This window comes from Loxodonta africana, chromosome 8 (assembly GCF_030014295.1).
Source record: "Loxodonta africana isolate mLoxAfr1 chromosome 8, mLoxAfr1.hap2, whole genome shotgun sequence".
Lineage (NCBI taxonomy): Eukaryota > Metazoa > Chordata > Mammalia > Proboscidea > Elephantidae > Loxodonta > Loxodonta africana.
Window position 1 is genome coordinate 36481164 of NC_087349.1, and position 21877 is coordinate 36503040.

Here is a 21877-nt window from a genome sequence, read left to right on the forward strand (position 1 = left end):
CTTCCATGATTGCTGAAGGGTTGTTTTTTTTTTAGGCTAAGAGAATGCCAAAGTTTTGTGCCTTATATCTATTTCTTTCTTAAGCAAATCATTCTCTACTTTTAATGAGTTTAGAAAATCCAAAAACAAATTGGGGAAATGTAACATCATTTCAATGTTACCAACATGGGGCTTTTGTGTAATGACTGTGACATCATGACAGTGAAGCTTTCATTTTTAAGCTTTAAACAGAGAAAGCTTCACCTCCGTGTGTCCAATAGGAATACGATATGTAAATTAACTCATATTATCTGTATGCTGATTGGCTTGAGTTCCCCCAAATGTCACAATCTCACCACCCAGCCATGAGGTATTTTACTGCTGTCTCGAGATCAAATTATTACTGTAGAGAAGATCTTTATTTTTTCTGTGTTTCATTAACAGATTATTATAAAGCAATAAGCATGCAGGAAGGAAAGCAGACGCTTTACGTTGGGAATTAATGAATGCATGTCTGCTTGGATTTTTTTCTTGGCACGGTGGGAGGAGGAGGGGGAGTTTAAAATCTTATACCACCCGCACAAACAAAACTCTTCGGAAATGGTGAAATAAGGAAATGCAGGATTCAAGAGGCGTCCCTAAGCACCCAGGTGTCAGGCTATGTGGTGTCGGTGATATCATCGGACCTTTTGGACGGGTGTAAGTTTTATGTATTCGTTATTTTCCTAGTGTTCTTCATCCGTACTAACAAAGGGAAAAAAGGAAACACACAAACACTTGCTTTGACATCTCCCATCCATTGGTCAGCTGTACTTTTAAGAAGGAAGAAGAAAGGCTGCTGCTTGGCGGTGTGGAATGCAAGGAGTAGTCATTTAAATGTTTTGTAATTCTGATTCTTGAGTCATTTTTTTTAAGGTAGAAGGGACATAAATCATTGTGCAGTTGTCCCCTGAACTTCGCTTCTCCCTAGTTGAATGCATATTTGCGTGCATTCGAGAAGAGCTGACTAACAAAGACAGGGCTGTCCTAACCTGCTTCCTTCTTCTCCATTGACAAGATTTTTCTCGACTGTGCTTTTTTTTTTCCTCCCTCCCCCCGCCCCCCTGCCCCAGCTAACCTGCATATCCAAAGGTCAGCTGGGGAAATCATTTAAGAAGAAACCTAAAGGAAGCTTCCAATGTTCTGGACCACCCTAAAAGAGGAAGGAAGAAAATGCTGGGGGAAGGCAAGGATTCCGGGAAGCAGGAGAGGGGGCGGGCGCCACGGACACGGTGGCTTCTTCGTGCGCTGCCCTAGGGGAAGAGGATGGGCCTGAGGTCCTGAGCCAGCTTCTCCGAGCCCCTACTTCAAATGCGGGGAGGGAAAAGTTCAGAAGCAGCCACGAGGGGACAAAAGCCTAATTTTTGTCAGTTGAACTGGATGGGACATTTCATCAATCCAGCCAGCGCTGGGAACGGGCAGGAGCTCCTGTTGGCTCCACAGAGGCTGGAGCAGCCCCTGCCGCCGCCCTCGCCACCGCCGCCGCCGCCGCGGCCCCTGCGTTACTGGGGGAGACGGTGCCGCTGCGACAGGGGAGGACGCGGCTGGAGCTCAAGGAGGCTCCAGCGCGCAGGCGCCGCCGAGCCCTGCCTGGTTGCTCAGTCAAGGCACTAAGGCAAAAAAAAAAACCCAGCAATTTATAGAAAGAAGAAGCTATAGTCTGTCGGGATATCCAAGGCCAACAGGTAGGAGGATATACTCTCGGTTAAGTTTGGGGGTTGGGGGGGGACTCTCAGTGTTGATGAAACTGCAGGTTCGCCGGGAAAAGAGCCCTCCCTGAGGTTTTTTTGGACAATAAACTGCATAATGGAAGTACATTCAGACAATGCATCTTCAGTAGGGCTTATCGAGAGCTCCGTTTCTGGAGAGCATTGCAAGACGGAGGAATATCAGACTGCGAATCACCGGCAACGGTTCCCTTGCAGCACAGAAGCAATCTCTCTCCCCATCTTCGCGTATGTAATGCATGTCTCTCTCCCCCTCCCCCTCCTCCACTCACCCCCCCCCCATTATAAATCCAGGGGTGGCGGATTTCAGGTTTCGTAATGTTGCATGATGCGATCGGTATTTACCCAGGGATGTACCGGTGGAGAAATTAAAACCATCGAACGCAGCTTTGCCTGGCCTTCCATCAGCATATTCTGGGCAAGTGAGAAGTGGCAAAGGAAACACGCTTTATGGGAATAACAGAGGAACCTGAGTCCCTTGGTGTGGCTCCCAGGCACCCGGGAGACAATGTGCATTTTGTTTTAAAATGAAGCCACTTGCAATTTGCAACAAAGATCATCAATGTAAATGGGAAAGGTTTAATTGCCCAAGAAATCCAGGTTCATGCTATATTCATTTGAATCCAGGCAGCCAAGGTTTACAAATGGAAGTGCATTATCCCTCTGGGTGTGTTTCCCTGGCCAGTATTTACATTAACCATTTTTAATAATCACGTGGGCTTAAAAGAGACAAGATTTGCCAAAGAGAGGGGTGGGGTGGAAAGGGAGAGACAAAAGACACAGCAAATCTTTGGACAAGTTCCTATTAATTTCCAACTCTAATGTTGAAATTATGTTTTAAGATGAATCAACAAATACTCTTCTGTTGTTATAATATGCAGAACCAATAGTGGGACTTGAGTTAAAAGGCATGTATTTTACAGGGGTTCTTTGGATCCATATCAGCAGAGAAGCTGCTTCTAAAACACTGAGAGATACTAACAGACGTCCAATAAATGTAGGTAATCTCCTCTCTGTCCCTTGTTAGCAGCCTTGTAGATTCCATTGCAACACTAGTGATTAATTTCTGGACTGGCATATCATACAATTATGGAACATTTTACTCTTTCTGCCCTAAAGTTACCCAATCAAATGTCCGTTTTCCAAAACGGAGGCATTTTTTAATTCATCTAGCTCAGAAAACTAAACAAACCAATTCTCTGAAATCTCAAACAAAAATACTTGTTAAAGCAAATAATAGTATTCCAAATTAAAACTTTATTTGCTCCCCCATAAATGAGTGGCTTTATGTTAGCACTATCTGACATCATTGCTTGTTAACCTAAGAACTGACAGCTCAATTTTTTTTTTTTCCTTCAGATGTTCTGATGGCAAATCAAATGGAAGAAAAGAGGAAGCATGACTGCAGACCAGATCAGTTCTCTTTGTGGATTACATTTTCAGTAAAATGTACGGATATATCTTTTCCTTGTTCTTATATTTAGATCATGAGACTTGACTGAGGCTGTATCCTTATCCTCCATCCATCTATGGCGAACTATAGCCATGCAGCTGACAACATTTTGCAAAATCTCTCTCCTCTAACAGCTTTTCTGAAACTGACTTCATTGGGTTTCATAATAGGAGTCAGCGTGGTGGGCAACCTTCTGATCTCCATTTTGCTAGTGAAAGATAAGACCTTGCATAAAGCACCTTACTACTTCCTGTTGGATCTTTGCTGCTCAGATATCCTCAGATCTGCAATTTGTTTTCCATTTGTATTCAACTCTGTCAAAAATGGCTCTACCTGGACTTACGGGACTCTGACTTGCAAAGTGATTGCCTTTCTGGGGGTTTTGTCCTGTTTCCACACTGCTTTCATGCTCTTCTGCATCAGTGTCACCAGATACTTAGCTATCGCTCACCACCGCTTCTATACAAAGAGGCTGACCTTTTGGACGTGTCTGGCTGTGATCTGCATGGTGTGGACTCTGTCTGTGGCCATGGCGTTCCCCCCAGTTTTAGATGTGGGCACTTACTCGTTCATTAGGGAGGAAGATCAATGCACCTTCCAACACCGCTCCTTCAGGGCTAATGATTCCTTAGGATTTATGCTGCTGCTTGCTCTCATCCTCCTAGCGACACAGCTTGTCTACCTCAAGCTGATATTTTTTGTCCATGACCGAAGGAAAATGAAGCCAGTCCAGTTTGTAGCAGCAGTCAGCCAGAACTGGACTTTTCATGGCCCCGGAGCCAGTGGCCAGGCAGCTGCCAATTGGCTAGCAGGATTTGGAAGGGGTCCCACACCACCCACCTTGCTGGGCATCAGGCAAAATGCAAACACCACAGGCAGAAGAAGGCTTTTGGTCTTAGACGAGTTCAAAATGGAAAAGAGGATCAGCAGAATGTTCTATATAATGACTTTTCTCTTCCTCACCTTGTGGGGCCCCTACCTGGTGGCCTGTTATTGGAGAGTTTTTGCAAGAGGGCCTGTAGTACCAGGGGGATTTCTAACAGCCGCTGTCTGGATGAGTTTTGCCCAAGCAGGAATCAATCCTTTTGTCTGCATTTTCTCCAACAGGGAGCTGAGGCGCTGTTTCAGCACAACCCTTCTTTACTGCAGAAAATCCAGGTTACCAAGGGAACCTTACTGTGTTATATGAGGGAGCATCTGTACATCTTTAGCCTTGTGAAACACTAACCTTCTCTGCTAAGCAATTGTGGCCTGTAGCCATATCTTGAGAAGAAAACCAAGAATGGGATCAGCGGTTATAAGGATTTGGGCAACATTCTGCAGTCTTTGCAATAGTTCACCTATAATCCTATTTTAAATCTCAAAGTGATCCTGCTGACTGCTGGTGAAGGTTTGTAATTAAGAAAGGACTAAACCACTGCCCTGAGTTTCTTTATGTGGTTGAAAACTAGATAATGAAAGTAGCAGGTGCTAAGTATCAGTGCTAATGCTGTGTATATCACTACATATGATAAAAACATCAAAACCAATTAGCATTGGACATCTTAATAAAGTTGACATGAGGTAAATGTGTTGATAAAAACTAATTTTAGAAGTTTGAAGACTTTAAAACATTTCATACTATTATTGTTTTGCAAAGACTAAAATATTTGGGAACTTAAAGTACTGTAACCCACTAAAGACGTGCCATGAATTATTGGATTATCGCACTAAAAAAAAATCGCCTTGTAAGTTTTGGGGAGCATTCCAAAAGCAGTATATATTGGTTCCAATTAGAGTTTTATTTATTTATTTATTTTGTATTACTACAGCACTATTTCTAAATACCATTTTCCTTACCTTCTAGTGAAATTGCTAGCATTGAACTGTATTATGTGGTTTTTGTTGATTTGGTATAAAGTTTTTCCAGTTCATTTATATTTTACAAATGCTAGATATTGGTCTGGGAGGCAACATTAATGGTACCAACTGATCATAACTGAGCAGCCCTAATAATGCAGAATAAACACGTTGCCTTAAAGGGTTATCTAGTATCTTTCGTCTGATTTAGCATTGGAGCAAATAGTCAAGAGAAATTGAATCAGTGACTGGTTATGGTCAAGCATCTGGAAGTGCATGGAAGATCATTTAGTACTCTTTTTCCTTTTTCCTCATATGGTTTGAAAAATCAAGGTGCACGTCACTGGGATAATGAGATTTTCTTGCGAGGTGTGCTACCCATTCTAGTGTGTTCTAAGAAGCAGGCAGTTGATAAACGTTTATATTTTAAGTCAGCTGTCAAGGGGAAGACCACAGCCTTAGTAGGACATCCTGCACAATTTGTGAAGCATTTATTCTACGGAAGGCACAGTCTTGTTTATACTTTCTGCACATTCAGTGTATTGGTCGTTTAAATTATTTCAGTTTTAACTTGTGAAAGCTTATAATATGATTTCTGGTATTTTAGAAATACATTAGAGTCTGTGAGTCTCATTCTTTAAGATACAGATGTGTGAATTTCAATATAAAGTTGCATTTGCCAAAATTTACCCGTGTAGCCTGTTAATTTTCTTGGAATAAAATTTTACATTTTTGGCATTTAACTTTTTTTTTTTTTTTTTGGCCTGTGGCACAAACACAAACTACGAAGACTAGCTTTATTATAGTTTTGTGTTTTTTGATTTTTGATTTTTTTTAGCTGCTACACCCTGGAACTGGAACTGTATGGATGATAGGGAGCTTAAAGTTGATACACCGGTAAATGATATTATCTACAAAAGCATTATTTGGTAGCTTCTCATAATTATCCCTCTATTTATTCTTAGATACTAATTATATTTAGAGATGTATGCCTGCTTAGCTGGTTGATTCAGAATTTTAATACAAATATACATCTTAATTTGGGGGTATAGTAGAAATTTTTGGTTCTAAATATATAATTTGTAAGAAGAGGGTTTAAAGTAATGTCGTGACAATCCAGAAAAAGTTGTTATTGTTTTTGTTTTCTGTTGGGTTTTTTGTTGTTGTCATTTGATTTGGTTTATGTACTTGGAAAATAAGATTAGGAATGTAATAGAACAGAAGTCTTTATTGCTATAGTGCTTCTCTAAAGAAAAAATCAATATAAATATAAATATAAAAAAGGGGAAATAAATCACTGAAATGTTTCAATGATATATGCAACTATTCAGTTTTGCTCCTATAAGGACAGCACAAGCCATGATTTAGAGAGCACTCTGTTTGACCTCATTTTTACTTTAAACCAAAGTTGATTGGTTTTTTTTTTTTAAGATAAACTTAATGCACAACAGAGAATTGAATCTAGTAATAAAGGCCTCTTGTTGGTACTAAAATTATTTTCTGAAGTACAATAAAGGAAATGTTATCAAAAGATGTTTTGATAACATATGTTTCTAGTTCCCAAAAATCACAGTAGAGACATAATTACAACAATTATATTAATGGAGAACCTTACTTAGAGGTTCAAATATCATCAGCAATCAGTAGAAAATTCAGCAATAATCTCAAGACCAGACAGACCAGGTTTTGCCAACACTAGCCTTCACTGGATGGACAAAAAACCTGAAGCATGGATTAAGCATGAATTAAGGAGGCTGAAGAGTCAAGAGCAAGGGCCAAATGAGGCTGCCTGGTTACATCTATCTATGTGGAACAGGGAATTCCAAAAATTTTGGTGAGTGATCAGCACCAGTAATTAGTGAGTGGTGCTTAACTATGCACCACCACCACCCATTGCTGAGTCAATTCCAACTCATAGCGACCCTATAGGTCAGAGTAGAACTGCCCTATAGCGTTTCCAAGGAGTGGTTGGTGGATTTGAACCACCAGTCTTTTGGTTAGCAGCCATAGCTCTTAATCACTACGCCACCAGGTTTCCCATCTAAGCCTATTCCTAACTAAATTGGCATTTGCAAGACAAGGGGCAAGCAGTGGTAAGATTCCTCCTCAGTTAATCAATGTCATTAGAAAGTCCATGAGTAATCGTAGTATCACACAAAATGAAAGATTCTTTTAGTGTCTTCATGACCAAATCATATTATTTTGTCACTCATTCCAAGTATTTAAAATAGTTGGTAATTAATTCAACTTGAAAATGATACTAATCTTCAACCCTTAAAAAAATCTACCCCCACTGGGAAGTCCAACTTCCCAGTGAGAAAGATTCATTATCAATAATAGTGTGCCCTTCTTGGTATAATTACACATCTAAGTTGAATAGTGTTTAAATTGTTTTCCTTAATAGTGGTGATACATTTGTATGAATACATCTGTATTATCTTGTCTGGTTCCTTTCGTACACAGTGGGTTTATTTGTGAGATGCCCGGCTGGAGTTAGAAATGCAGTCTGTGACTGTGGAATCCTATGCAGATATTAACTGAGGCAGAAGGTGAGTAACTGGCCCAGTTCCCCACAGCAATTCCCTTTAAATAACACAAAATGAGCCACACTGATTAGAGGGTAAAATTATTTGTAGAAAGGGCAGACTATGGTCTGAATTAATCTGAAATCTTTTTATCTTTCTGATTTCTAATTGCTGTTTTTTTATGATTTCTAGTTGTATATTTATTTTGACATTGTACTCTGACTCACAGCAACCCTATAGGACAGAGTAGACCTGCCCCATAGGGTTTCCAAGGAGCAGCAGTGGATTTGAACGGCCAGCTTCTGCTGAGCAGCCAAACTCTTAACCACCGTGTCACCAGGGCTCCTCTTTGGATATTAGCTGGTTAGATTTCAACACCGGCACTTCCCATTAAAGTTAGCTGATTTGTCGTTGTCAAAGCACGAATAGGGCCACTTATCCATTGGCCTCCCTTCCTCTGACTGCTACTGAATAGGTCATTTACTTTTTCATTCATTCGACAAAAATGTGTTGGGCACTGGGCTTGGTGCTGGCAGCACAGTGGAAGGCAGAGCAGACCAGTCTTTTGTGGAGATTTCTTAGTCTAGTGGAAAAGACAGGCAATTAAATACGTAATAGTAATAAGTAATGAATGTTAAGATAGCAAATGTTTGTAAGATGACTTAGTATTAATGGCTATAAATTTACTGTTCTCCATTCTCCCTTCGGTGCCTTATCTCCCATCTTTTTCCAGTGTTCCTTGGAATCTCTTATATATCAGATCTTTCACTCAGACGGAACCCCCAGTCTACTCAAAGCAGTGAGAACCTTTCACCCACACTTTTACTTAGCTGAATCACCATGTTATGGTTGGGAACCCTGTGTTCCCATGTGGTTAATGCTGTGTACAAAATAAAAGCAAAACCTGAGTGCCAAAATTCCTCCCATGTTCTGACTGTCAACTTCCATAAGAGAGATTTCAATTCCTTCAAGAGACATGGAGTTTTGTTTTTTCTTCCATCTCATACCTTCCATCAAGTTAGCATGAGAATGCCTAAGTGAAGTGTAATCAAAGCAAGGACTTTCTACATGTATTTTAGTGATGACTCCCAGGAGACTTCCCATGGTGTGGCAGGCTTTGGGGCCCAAGCAAAACGGGGACTAACTTGTGAAAAAGGGTGGATATATTTTATTATTCAAGCATTACACCTTCAACGTTTTTATTGCTCCTTATTAGGTACACAACAACTCTCTAATCCCCTACCAGCTGAAAAGCTTGTTTGGCCTCCAAAATTTAGTTCTATTGCAAATACAATGAAACATTTTTTTAATTACATAGACATATGCCTTTTTAACTAAGCCATGTGGTAACATATTGCGCTACAACAGGGATTACTGTAAAAACAGTTGCAAGGAGAGCTAAAACTCCATTTCTGGGTATTCATCATTAAATACTCATACTTTGTTCCATCCTTTATTTTATTCTGCATGTAGCACAGACTGCATTGTCATCAAAACAAAAAGCAGCTTACATTAATTCCATATTAAAAAGAAAAGAATGAAAGCAACATGATAAATGGTAATGTTTCAAATACTGGCTAAATACATTGATCAAGATAGATGGTTACCAGAATTGTGGGTTATTTACGATTCCAAAATCTTGTAATTTTTCTATGCAAAAATACTTTACATTCATGTTTGTTAATATTCTCTTATAAATGTTTTGAATGTAAATTGCAGGATCTACTCAAATCATTGTTTATTGCTGAAATTTTTGTTGTTCTCAACTGTGGGCATGTTAGTGTTCTGTGACTTTCCCAATTCCCTCAGAAAAAACTTTTTACACCACATTAAAATTATACAACTGCTCAATTTTGATGAACAAGTTCATAATTAATCTACATAGTGGTTAAAATGAAGATGGCATTTGTAATTGTATTTAATATTTTTGACTATCAGTCAAATAAGTTAAAGGCATATTGAAAACTGGAACAATGTAGGGAAGATCTTTTGGAGAGGTAACTCTTCTGCAATGTAACAGGCTCTTAAAAATATATTAAAATCAAAAGCTTTTAACTTTATAAAAAGATTATGTAAGACCAGGTTTTTAAAATGGGAAGGAGCTTTTACATCATCTCCTTTTGCCAAAGGGAGTATGTCCATTAGCAGCTCAACCCCTTTGGGTAAAAAGGCTTTTAAAGCCAGTTTTTGTCCCACCAGATCAGCAGTCACAAACACAGGGGCTGTAGCCCTAAAAGGCTCTCAGAAGCTCTCGGAGGAAAACAAAGAAGAATGTGTTTCCCTTTGCGTGGTTGTAGAGAAACTCCTCAAAGAACCCGTGGGTGGTTTGGTGTTTGAAGTTATTCACACCTGGTATTCACATCTAACCCCCAGCTCCCTATGGTGCACAGGATAACATTATTCTCAGAAACACATAGACTTCCAAGCTTGACTTGAAAACAGAAAGCAGTTATTTTCTGTTTTGAAAGTAATACTCCACACAAATATGAAAATTGAGTAATTTTTAATGCATGTTCTGGTGTGTTAGAAATTTTGAATAGACAACAAAATGTCATTTAACTTATATGGGTATTAGAGATCATGAGATGAGGAAGTAAGTCATTCATTATACCGTGGGGAAAAGTCCTTATAATATTAAAAAATCAAAAGGCTGAATTGATTACTGAGCTTGAACTAAAAAAAAAAAAAAAACACCAAATCCATTGCTGTCTAGTAGACTGCTCCACAGGGTTTCCAAAGAGCGGCAGGTGGATTCAAACTGCTGACTTTTGCTTAGCAGCTGAATTCTTAACCACTGGCTTTAAGAAAGAAAAACATTACTAACTAGATAAAAAAATAAACAAAAGATTTTGTTCTTTCTCCTCCATTTAAAAAAAAAAGTTTAAATTGAAAGTTCATTTTCTCCTTTGAGAAAAGGCATTTTTGATCATCTTTTAGTAAGCATTTTTACTTAGACATAATTCAATTCAACAATCATTTATTATGTGCCTACTGTATATGTGATCCTGGGCAAGTTACTTAACCTTTTTGCTTCATCAATAAAAAGGGGATAATACATGTGTTTTGGGGCAACGCAAAGAGTTAAGCACTCGACTACTAACCAAAAGTTTGGCAGTTCAAACTGACCCAGAGATTCCTTGGAAGACAGGCTTGGTGATCTGCTTCCAAAAGGCCACAGCCTTGAAGACCCTATGGAACAGTACTATTCTGCACACTTGGGGTCACCATGAATTAGAATCCACTCAACAGCAACTAACAGCATACATCTTAAGGTTATTGGGAGGAGACAATGAGTGCATCCTTTTGATCCCCTTAGAAGAGAGCCTGGCAACTTAAATAGTTTTACTTATTACTATGTGTAATCTTTTTTTATGTGTAAAGGGCTGGCTCTTTCGTAGTTCACCATCTAGAAGCAGAGACAGGCAGATTATTCAATAGACAAGGTAAACACGGTGCTTACCTTGCTAACCAAATCATCTGTAGTGAACAATTTCACATTTTCCTTACCACATCCAAGATTCTGCTTCTAGATATGGCTGGCAGCTGTCTCTCTCCCAACCTCACATCACCTTCCTACAAAATCAAAGCCTCTTTTCAAATTTACAATCCCTGACAGGGGCAGATGACCCAGTAAGCAAGGTAAGCGTGGGCTTACTTGTGCTTACTTACTAACCTGTAGTGAACAATTTCACATGGGTTTCACCACATCAAAGATTTTTTGTGAAACTATTCACTACAGATGATCTGGTAAGCAAGGTAAGCACCAGGCTCACTTTGTCTATTGCATAATTCATCCCTGAGCAGAGACATAAGCAAATTATGGAACAATGTGATAAATGCTGTAATGGAGATACATGAGATAAGTATTAAAGGAACACAGACAAGCAATTAACTCTGTGAAAGTGATGGAAGGAAGGTGAGACAGGAAAGGTGGCAGTTGAACTAAGTCTTGAAGGGTAATTTTAATATCATCTGCTTGACAATGTTAGGAAAGGCATTTCAGACGGAGGGAATAAGAAGAGCAAAACACAGAGACTGGAAAGCTCACTATGTGTTCAACATCCCATAAAACCAAACCCATGCCGAAGAGTCAATTCCGACTCACAGCGACTCTACAGGACAGAGTAGAACTGCCCCATAGGGTTTCCAAGGAGCACCTGGTGGATTTGAACTGCTGACCTTTTGGTTAGCAGCTGTAGCACTTAACTGCTATGCCACTGGGGTTCCCGTGTTCAGTATAGTGATCCACTAATCAGAGAAGTTTAATGTGGGGTAGCTGGAGCTTATGTGTCCCTGGTGGCACAGTGGTTAAGAACTCACCTGCCAACCAAAAGGTCAGCAGTTCAGATCCACCAGCTGCTCCTTGGAAACCCTGTGGGGCAGGTCTAGTCTGTCCTCTAGGGTCACTATGAGTCAGAACCCACTCTGGCACTTAACAACAATAGCTGCTGAAGCTTAAGTGACCGGATGGGGAGAGCCAGCACAGCATAATAGTTAATAAGTGCAGGATTTGAAGGTTTAAATCCTTATTCTGTCCTTTACTGTTAGTTAAATTCTTTGAATTTCAGTTTCCTTATCTGTAAATGGAAACCCTGGTGGCATAGTGGTTAAGTGCTATGGCTGCTAACCAAAGGGTCAGCAGTTCAAATCCACCAGGCGCTCCTTGGAAACTCTATGGGGCAGTTCTACTCTGTCCTGTAGGGTCGCTATGAGTCAGACTCGATGGCGCTGGGTTTCATCTGTAAATTGGAGAATAAGTAGCAGCAACTATGACTTGTAAAGATTTGCTTTGAAGATTAAATAAGATAATAATAATAAAATTATTAATAATTTTATTATTATTATTATCTATTTATTAAGTACTTATTTTTTTTTTTATTACATGCCGAACACTATTCTAATCATTTTGCCTATACTAACTCATTTAATCATCACAATAGGTAGATACTATTATTATTCTATTTTACAGAGAGGAAACCAAAGCATAGAGAAGTTAAGTCACTTGCACAAGGTAAGTTAGTAATAGGCAAAGTATGAATGTAAGACATCTAGTATAGTACCATGCTCCTAGTGAGCACTCAATAACTGTTGGCTATTACTCTTCTTGCTGCTGCTATTGTTGATTTTAGCAAAATAATTGAAGAAGATTAGAGACAAAAGGAGCTCTGTCTCTTGGAGCAGAGACAGAGGTTCAAGCCTTCAGCATGCAGCTCCACCTTACTATCACGTCCCCCTTTTCCCACTGAGAATAATAATAGATTACCTAATGCCTCTCCCTGCTTTCACACAGGACCCTATTACCACAGAGGCTCCATACGAGGCTGTATCTGACTTTTTTTTACTTAGAAAGACACTGCTCAAATTTTAAGTGAATAACAGAAACTCACCATGTGGAGAGTTTTACCTACATCTGGCTTATATTCTTCAGTCCTAAATCAGTTTTGTCACATTCTATGTAAAATGCAGTTTAAAGATGGATGATCATCATTAAAAAAAAAAAAAAAATCATAGGCTGCTTAAAATCCTTTCGAACAGTCTGTCGTCAAGTCTCCCTTTTAAGGTCCACCTTCCAGAATCAGCATACTCAATTCATGTCCCAACCAGTTACACTTATTTCCCCTACCCTGAAATCTCTCCATACCCTTCTGTAAGTCTAGCGTTCATAACTACAGATAAAGGGCATGGTCAGTGGAGAACAGAGTGACAGATTTACCTCATGCGGCCTGCTTGCTTGGTCTTTACGCATCTACAAAGTCCCCACGCTTTTCTAACACCTGACCATCCTTCCCTGTGTTTTTTAAGCTGTTGTTTTGCCCATTTGAACCTCCCAGCTTTCATCCCAGGTGGGCTTCATTCTTTGTATTTGACCTCTTACTTTATCAGTAATGGTAGCGAGGTAGGAGTCCTGGTGGTGCAGTGGTTAAGGCACTCAGCTGCTATGTGAAAACTCAGCAGTTCGAACCCACCAGCTGCTTTGCAGAAGAAAGATGTGGCAGTCTGCTTCTGCAAAGATTTACAGCCTTGGAAACCCTTTGGGGCGGTTCTACTCTGTCCTACAGGCTAACTATGAGTCAGAGTCAACTCAATAGTAGTGGGTTGTTTTGGTATCCATCTTCTAAAGTGATAGCTGATGTCATTCCCCCACTTCAGCTGGACAGTGTCTGTGGCTCAGGCAACATTTGTTGTTGTTGTTGTTGTTAGGTGCCATCGAGTCATTTCCGACTCATGGCGACCCTATGCACAACAGAAAGAAACACCGCCCAGTTCTGCACCATCCTCACAATTGTTGCTATGCTCGAGCCCGTTGTAGCCACTGCGTCAATCCATCTCATTGAAGGTCTTCCTCTTTTTTTTGACCCTCTACTTTACCAAGCATGATGTCCTTCTCCAGGGACTGATCCCTCCTGACAACATGTCCAAAGTATGTGAGACGAAGTCTCGCCATCCTTGCTTCCAAGGAGCATTCTGGCTTTACTTCTTCCTGTGCAGTCTGGGAATCAAGAGCTGGGCTGCTGACAAACTGCAGGGCAAGACCAACTCACGTGACCTCTTTGCACCTCAGTTCCCTCAACTTAAAATGCAGGGGTTGACCTCTTAAATTTCCTTTTGGCTTGGAAAAATCTATAGTTTATTCATCTGGGTCACTGATGTCCCCAGGACATTAATGACATGGTTGACCCTAACCAATTTAGCTCCCCACAGCTGATATTGGTCCACTGAGAGCCACCTACGCATAATATTTCAACTAACTAGGTTCCTACCTAAAAAGTTGTAGGCCCAAGCTGATCCTAGCTTGTTGACATCAACATTGGAGAATACCTACAGCACATTAAAATAGTCTTTCACTGGGTTTCTGGCTTATTCATGTGCTAACTTCATTATAGCACTTTTAATTTTAATCAGACAGACTTGATGCTCTGTTTCCATTTCAAATGGCCAAATTATGGATATTTGTGCATTTTTATTCCTTTTTATGTTCTATCCTCTGTTATAAATAATTCATGGATTTCTTTTAGAGGGCATCAAACCTGTTTCAAGTTACTCTTTCAAATCTATGAAACATAAAATTTAGGGAGATATTTCAGTACCTCCATAGTCTGCAATTATAGAATGATCCATCTTTGAACGGGTACTTTATAAGCACCTACTGTGTACAGGGAGTTGCACTGGGTGCATAATCAATACTTCAGTTAAATCTGATATTGACTTAGGCTTTAGTTTTAAAGGCATAAAATGAACATAATTCTAGTTTCCTTTTTGTAGCTGCCTTTGCTCTATCTTTCATGAATGAAAATATTGGCTTTCAAATTCAACTAAGAGCAAAAGCGTTCTCCTATTCCTGTGTTTTTAGTCATATCCAAGGCTTGGATTTAAATGGCTATCCTGAATGGTGTGTTCTTTATTTACAATTTCTGATTTACAGAAACAGCAAGATTTAATCATAACAAGCCTTTTTTTTTTTTTTAATATTTTGAGTCTTCAAATACTTTAGGTATTTGTGACTTGCTATATTTTAAAAGAAGGAACTAGATAAAATATTCTTAGCTTGGTAGTAACTTTTTAGCTACTAATAAAGAACCTGGTAGGTAGCACAGGAAAATATTCATGCATCCCAGTGTTCACAGTTCAAGGAAACAAATGTTTCCATTTTTACATGGTCCCGATTTACCCACAGTGCATTAGGGATTCGATAAAATTACTACACCAATGTTTTTAGATATGGTGCCACTCAGTTTTCCGATGCGAAAGAACCTGTGTACTTCTCTGTGGTGCTATTATTTGTTATGCCTGGAAGGTCTTGAGCATTTTCTGCAGTGCCAGAGCTCCAGTGCTTTGTATTTCCATTACGGGCATGAAAAACTGTCATTTTCAGGAAGAAAAAATTAGGAAAAAGAAACACATTTTCTACTGTATTAAGTCTTGCTGCAGAAGATTTGCTCTCTGTTATAATTTTAAAACCAATTTAAACTGTATGTACATGACAGAATAGATTCTCATAAATATATAACCATTCTATTTTCAACCAACTAAAACTCTACTTATATTGATAATCGTCATTAATTATAGAATGTTCATCATGATGAGCAGTAGGGACATTTAAAGGAAATTGCAAGCCCAACTTCCTGCTATAGATACTTCTCTATGGTGAAATACAGTAAAAAAAATATAGATGAATACACTTCAACATTAGCAGCAGAAACTAGGATGTTTGCAATGTATGCAATTACCAAAGAGAAGCTACATGTATGCAATTACCAAAGAGAAGCTACAGAAGAAATGAGAGAGAATAGTAAGGTTGCTCAATGATGGGAACCAATGGCAATAGGAAAAAAAAAAAAAAAAACCCCTTCATGAGTAGGAAAGTTTGGAAGTTTGGAGGTAATAAAATAAAGGATGGGGCCAATTTTTTAAGTGCTTTAGAAACTGATGCCACTGTTCAAGAATTTTCAATGGCTATTTTTTTTTTTTTTATTATCTACATGGGGTCAAATTCAAAACCCATGATTAAAGACGTTCTATAATAGAGCTCTCTTCTCATCTACCCAGATTCTTCTTTCATTTTTTCCTATTCTCCATCCCTTCTCACCACCCCATAAACACACACACACATACACACTCTTCCCTTCAGCACATAGGCACATATTTCTCTCTCTTTCCCAGCCTATCACTCCAACTCAATCTACACAGCCCGCTCAAGGTTCCCCTTTGATTACTTTAACCTGCACTAATTTCTTAGTTCTCTGCACACCTAGGTTATGTGTAGCCTGTGTGTGGTTTTACATGATATGATGGTGTTCTTTAATTGCTCTAGATTTCTCTAATAAGAGAGCTCAGAGGCCTTGTCTTCTACCTATTTTCTACTCTGACAAAGTACCCTAGCTTTGTTGTGTGTGCCGTTGAGTCAATTTCTACTCATAGCGACCCAAAAGGGACAGAGTAGAACTGTTGCACAGGTTTTCCTAGGCTGTAATCTTTACAGGAGCAGATCCAAGTCTTTTCTCCCGTGGAGCAGCTGGTGAGTTCAAACTGCCAACTTTTCAGTTAGTAGCTGAGTGCTTAACCAATGAGCCCCCAGGGCTCCCTACCCTAGCTTAAGCCAAAAAAACCCAAACCCGTTGCCATCCAGTTGATTCCAACTCATAGCGACCCTGTAGGACAGCATAGAGCTGTCCTGTAGGGTTTCGAAGGCTGAAAAATGTTTATGAAGCAGTTTATTATCTACTAAAAGGAGCCCTGGTGGCACAGTGGTTAAAGCGCTGGGCTGCTAACCAAAAGGTCAGCAGTTCAAACCCACCAGCTGCTCTGTGGGAGAAAGATGTGGCAGTCTGCTTCCGTAAAGATTTCCAGCCTTGGAAACCCTATGGGGCAGTTCTATTCTGTTTAATAGGGTTGCTACAGTCAGAATCAACTCCATAGTGGTGGGTTTTGATTATCTATTAAAAATTTTTACTAGCACTCTCTTTGCCCTCATTCCAGTTGAGGTGTTAACTCAAATACAATTTCCAAAATAGTTAAAAGAGAAAAAAGATACAGAAATAGGGAGAATCTGTAATCAGCGTCTGGATAATCTCGCCCTCTCCTTTGGAAATGGAGACGCTATTAATCTTTAATGGGAAATGAATTTTAGTGGTGATGAACTTTGATGTTTTCACACTTTCTCACTTGGTTCCTTTGTGACCAGTTTCAGACAAAGGCCCATGTAATCAAAGAGGAGCTGTGTGATGTTTTATTAAAATTCTACAAGCAGCAAGTTTTGAACTTGCTAAGCAACATTGAAGCTAAATTTTCAAAATTTTGAAAATTTAATTTTGTCTGGGAGCACTCTTCACTTTTGTCATCATGCCTCTTCACATTGGACGATATTCTCAGGTGAGGTACACTGTATTTCTCAAGGAGAGCTCTTAATCAATGCTTCTATAAGGATCTAAAATAGAGTCTATTTAGTACACTACTCATCACAACTTCAAAATGTCACATTTAGAAGTCACTTAAGCTGTTTTTTTTTTTTTTAAGCTGTAGGGAAATTTTTTTTTTTAAGTACACTAATGCATTTTACAACACTAAGGACAAGATCAAAAACAAGAATTAGACCTATCGAGTATAAACAAATACTGTTTTAACTTTGGCGTACTTTCCCCAATAACTAAAATACATTTATAAAATGTATTATAGAGTAACCCAATTTTCATCAGATGGTTTGAATGTAGTGGTTAAAAATCCCTCTTAAACATCATTAAGAATTTGAGCCTAAAAAAAAAGAATATGAGTCTATAATTTTATATTCCCTTTTCTATATACTAAGTATATTAACTTGTAAGAGCAACTGAATTTTTAACCTATATTCAAGGATACTTTGGGGTAATTTTGTTTCATTTCAAATAGGTTATAGACTGTTAACAACAGTTGTGCTGTTGAGTTTGGTATATGAAGGCACTTATTATTTTATTAAATTATTATTTTCATAAGCATAGCTATTTTAAATCAAAATAAATGGGGATGATTTGGGTGTCAGTGGACATAGGCATAAGAAAGATTTGCAGTCTCATTAGATTGTCACAGAAGTGAACACTGGGTATTTATCAGTGGTAAATAAAACTAAATGGCTGGATTTATTGTCCTACTATAGGATGATTTCACAATTATTTTTTTAAAAAAGAGAAACAAAAAAAAATTGATTTGTCTAAATAAGCCAAATTCTATAGCTAATTTTTTTTTTTACTAAAACCTTCAGTTCAAAGGTTCTCCTGAGAGTTGAATAATTATAAGGGTCATGGACAAATAATTATAACCTTATTTTATTAGCCCAGAAGATTGAAAGTAATATCTTTCTCTAGGTCATAAAATATGCAAAACTGAATTTGGCTCGTGGTTTGTTTCTTAAGGAGGGATCATAAAAAAGATTGTTTCATTATTTTAAATCACTTTTCAAGAGAATTCACTCATTTATTCACTCAACAGATATTAATGCACCACCTACTATGTTCTCCTGTATTTAGTGCAATGATACAATGGTAAGTAATTCACAAACACAATATCTGTTGCCTATAGCACTGTTTTTATAAACATGGAAGAACTATTATGTATATTTTATCAACCTGCAAAGTTGATTCAGTCATCTCCAAAAATCTTATCATTTAAAAGGCACTGACATAGTTAATGTTCTCACCCTTACTTTTAGATTTTAATGACTTAAAGGGAAAAAAAAATCCCATACCTGAAATAGCTGGTTTCCCAAATCAGGGAACCAAATGCTCCATCCTACTAAACATAATTGAATTCTGGGCATTTTAACTTCAGTAAAAGATTAGTTATATCATAAAACTGCATTTCACAGATAACAGGCACGGCAGGGGGAAAGGGACCATTAGCGTCTAAGCTTACAGAGGTTCACAACAGGGTGGTGCATGGTTTTGTGTAATGACAGTGAAGTCATTTTGCTGGTCAGCTCCCAAGCTTCCTGGTAAAAGTCAAGTTTCAGCAGCATAGCAAGAGTACTCATCTATTATGGCTGTGTAATTTAGTATATTTTATACTTAAAAGGAAGGAAATGAATTATTTTTGATTTGATTGGCATTGGTTTTTAAATTGCAAAGAAAGGTGCCAAAAAATGAAGGACAGCATGGAATTTTTTTTTAGCTTTGTAATATTTACCCTGAAGCAACCTTTTTCATAAATAAAGGAAATGCTGGACCAGCCTATGATAGGAACAGGCATGAGACTGGAATGGCTTCTTGAGACAGTCACTGGCAGTACTATGGTACAACACTATGGACTTGAGAGGACTTAAGCTGACCCTCTGGTACTTTAGTCTTCTTCTACAGTTGAGTTTTAATTTTTGAAATTTTAAAAAGCAGACAGTGAAGTGGAGGGTAAGATGAGGAACAAACTGAGCTCTTTGGAAAGCAGAAGAGATTTGCAAACATCTGTTATTTCTCTAGGGTTAGCTCTACTTCTACACTCCACAATTCACCTGCCATCTTTTCACAAAAGGGCTAAAGTCTAAGTCCGGCCTGACTCCATTATATCAATGCCGAACACATCATCAATAACAGGAAATGTTTTTTGAGTTAAGAAATTCAAATAATTGTTTTGAGTGGCCATGACCAAAGTAAGCATTTCTCTATTGATTTGCTTTAAAAAAAAAAAAAATGCATACCTCTATTTTGCACAAATTTATATTGCTTTCATGTTGAACTTCTATATTATTTCAGAACTTTCCATGTGCATTGTTTTTGAGAAATTCAGATCCAACTACCTTGCATTCATTTTATCCCCCCCGCCCCCGCATTCACTTTAAAAGAAGGCAAATGAAAAATGCAATTTCCTAGTTCTCTTTCTTTGTTGTCATCGTCATATGGACTTGAAATTGTTAGGTGCTTCCAAAAAAAAAAATTTTTTTTTTTCCCTTTGTAGGGGATGTACCATAAAATTAAAATTTTCAAGCCTACTGGATTTAAATAAAGTCATGTGTGAATGGATGACACAGAAGGGCAAATTGGAAGCCACAAAACCAAGGCTGCCTGCCCCACACTAACCTTTCGAACCCAATGACTCAGTCTCACACACCAACCAAAGACATAGAAGAGCGTATATAAAACAAAATCATGATTCTTGTTGATGAAATAAATGGCACTGTGAGATGAATAATACAAACAGCTGTTTGAAGTCTATGGAAATAAAAAGGCTTTTCTAAGGCGTAAATACCATGTAAGGATGCGTTAATAGGAAAATGGAGTCTGAAAGGCTCTGAAAAAGACAGACCTAATCGTGTCAAAGCTTATGAGTCTATGAATATTCCTAGACGATAATATCACAACAGATTGACTTCTTATTATAGCACATCACATTGTTTCAGTGACGTAAAAGGAATTAGAAAGTCATTGGGTGAAGTGAAATTTCAGAAGGAGCAGAAGGGGTTCGGTTGGCTGTCATTTTTTTATTGACCATCCAGAAAGCCTTCTCAGAAAACATTGTTTTCTTCCAGTTTCTATATGTTAATCTATATGTTATCCATTCACAAGTCACCTTGGCTTTGTTACTAACATAAAGCAAACAATTTCTATGAGGAAAAGTGTCAGCTAATTCATAGGTATTATCTGGCCAAAGCCATATGTATATACATTATTTATATTTTTCACTCTTAAATTTATTATACTGTCACAATTTATAATGCACCTTTCTAAGTACCATAATATACCAAAAATAATTCCAGAAGTTTGAAGGCTGAAATTCTAATTCTGATACTGCCACCAACATACTGAAGGGCCAACCAATTATTCAATCTTTCTTGACCTTAGTTTCATCATTCTTAAAGTGACCACAGGAAAATTCTTTCCGCTCTGACACTCAGTCAGTTTCTTCCACTGTTTCAACTGTGCTCTTTTGATCTAACCAAGATTGTCATGATGAAATTTTAATTTATATACACTACACTATTTCTTTCAGCTAGATTCAAGGAAAATGGACCCATATAATAACCATAAACCCTACTTCCATAAACAGTACCCAAATGACCCCCTAACTGTGTGTAGGGGGTCTATCTTACAACAGGAAGCCCTCACTGTGTGGAAAAGAACTTTAAACAAATTTAGATACACATACATACATTCACATGTCCCAAAATCATACAAGCTATAAATAATAATGAGAAAATATTTTTTATGTTAGGAAGAAAGACAATTTACCATGTCATTTTGATATTTTTAAGGTGACTTACAAGAAAGAGAATGACTGAAATAACAAATTGGATGGAGGGGGCATGTGAACATCCAGATTTATATCCTACTGGGACTTGGGAAGTGGAAGCCAGTTATTTTCTGAATTATGGTTATAGGAACCAAATAGTGGTGGAAACTAAGTGTGCAATGAAAGAACAAGAAAAGTTAGATAACTCAGATATAATTACAGCTTGCAAGGGATTTGCAGCTTAAAATCAATCATCTGTAGTGAAAAAGGAATGTCATTGATCCAGTCATAGAGAACAAAAACATTCCAGCGAAAAGGCTGACTTTTAATATGGACAACTACTAGTTAAGGCTACCTGTACACATACTGGTTGGCTGGCCACCCATGGTGTGTTATTTTGTGGGCCATGTGATTCTTACCCCCAAAATAATTTCTTCACTTTCTTGGCCTGAAATCCCTGCCCTCAAGAGGGATAGCTTCTAGAAGAACACTGGTAAATTGTACATGTATAACATCGGAGATTTGAGGAGTTCCTACATCCCATCTCATCTTCTCGCAAACTTCCTAGAGAACTGGTTCCATTGATTATCCACTCCTAGAACTTTAGCTTTTCCCTCTCTGGTGACTTC

The 21877-nt window shown here is 38.4% G+C and overlaps 1 protein-coding gene across 10 annotated transcripts in view; it reads left to right on the forward strand.

Moving 5' to 3' along the window:
• The first annotated feature begins 684 nt into the window (after positions 1-684).
• Positions 685-21877, forward strand: part of GPR85 (G protein-coupled receptor 85) — a 45685-nt gene continuing 24492 nt past the window's right edge. For 6 of the 10 annotated variants that reach the window (XR_010322644.1, XR_010322647.1, XR_010322642.1 and 3 more), the window contains exons 1-4: positions 685-1703; positions 2669-2742; positions 3105-3194; positions 7501-7586. Coding sequence is in view for 2 of the 10 variants with exons in the window: in XM_010587365.3 (XP_010585667.1) it covers positions 3275-4387 (1113 nt within the window). In the remaining 8 variants the exon portion in view is untranslated. Of the gene's footprint in view, positions 1704-2668; positions 2743-3104; positions 5808-7500; positions 7587-8295; positions 10275-17244; positions 17433-21877 lie in introns of those variants that run through there. The other 4 variants (XR_010322643.1, XR_010322649.1, XM_010587365.3 and 1 more) reach the window with 4 other exon arrangements.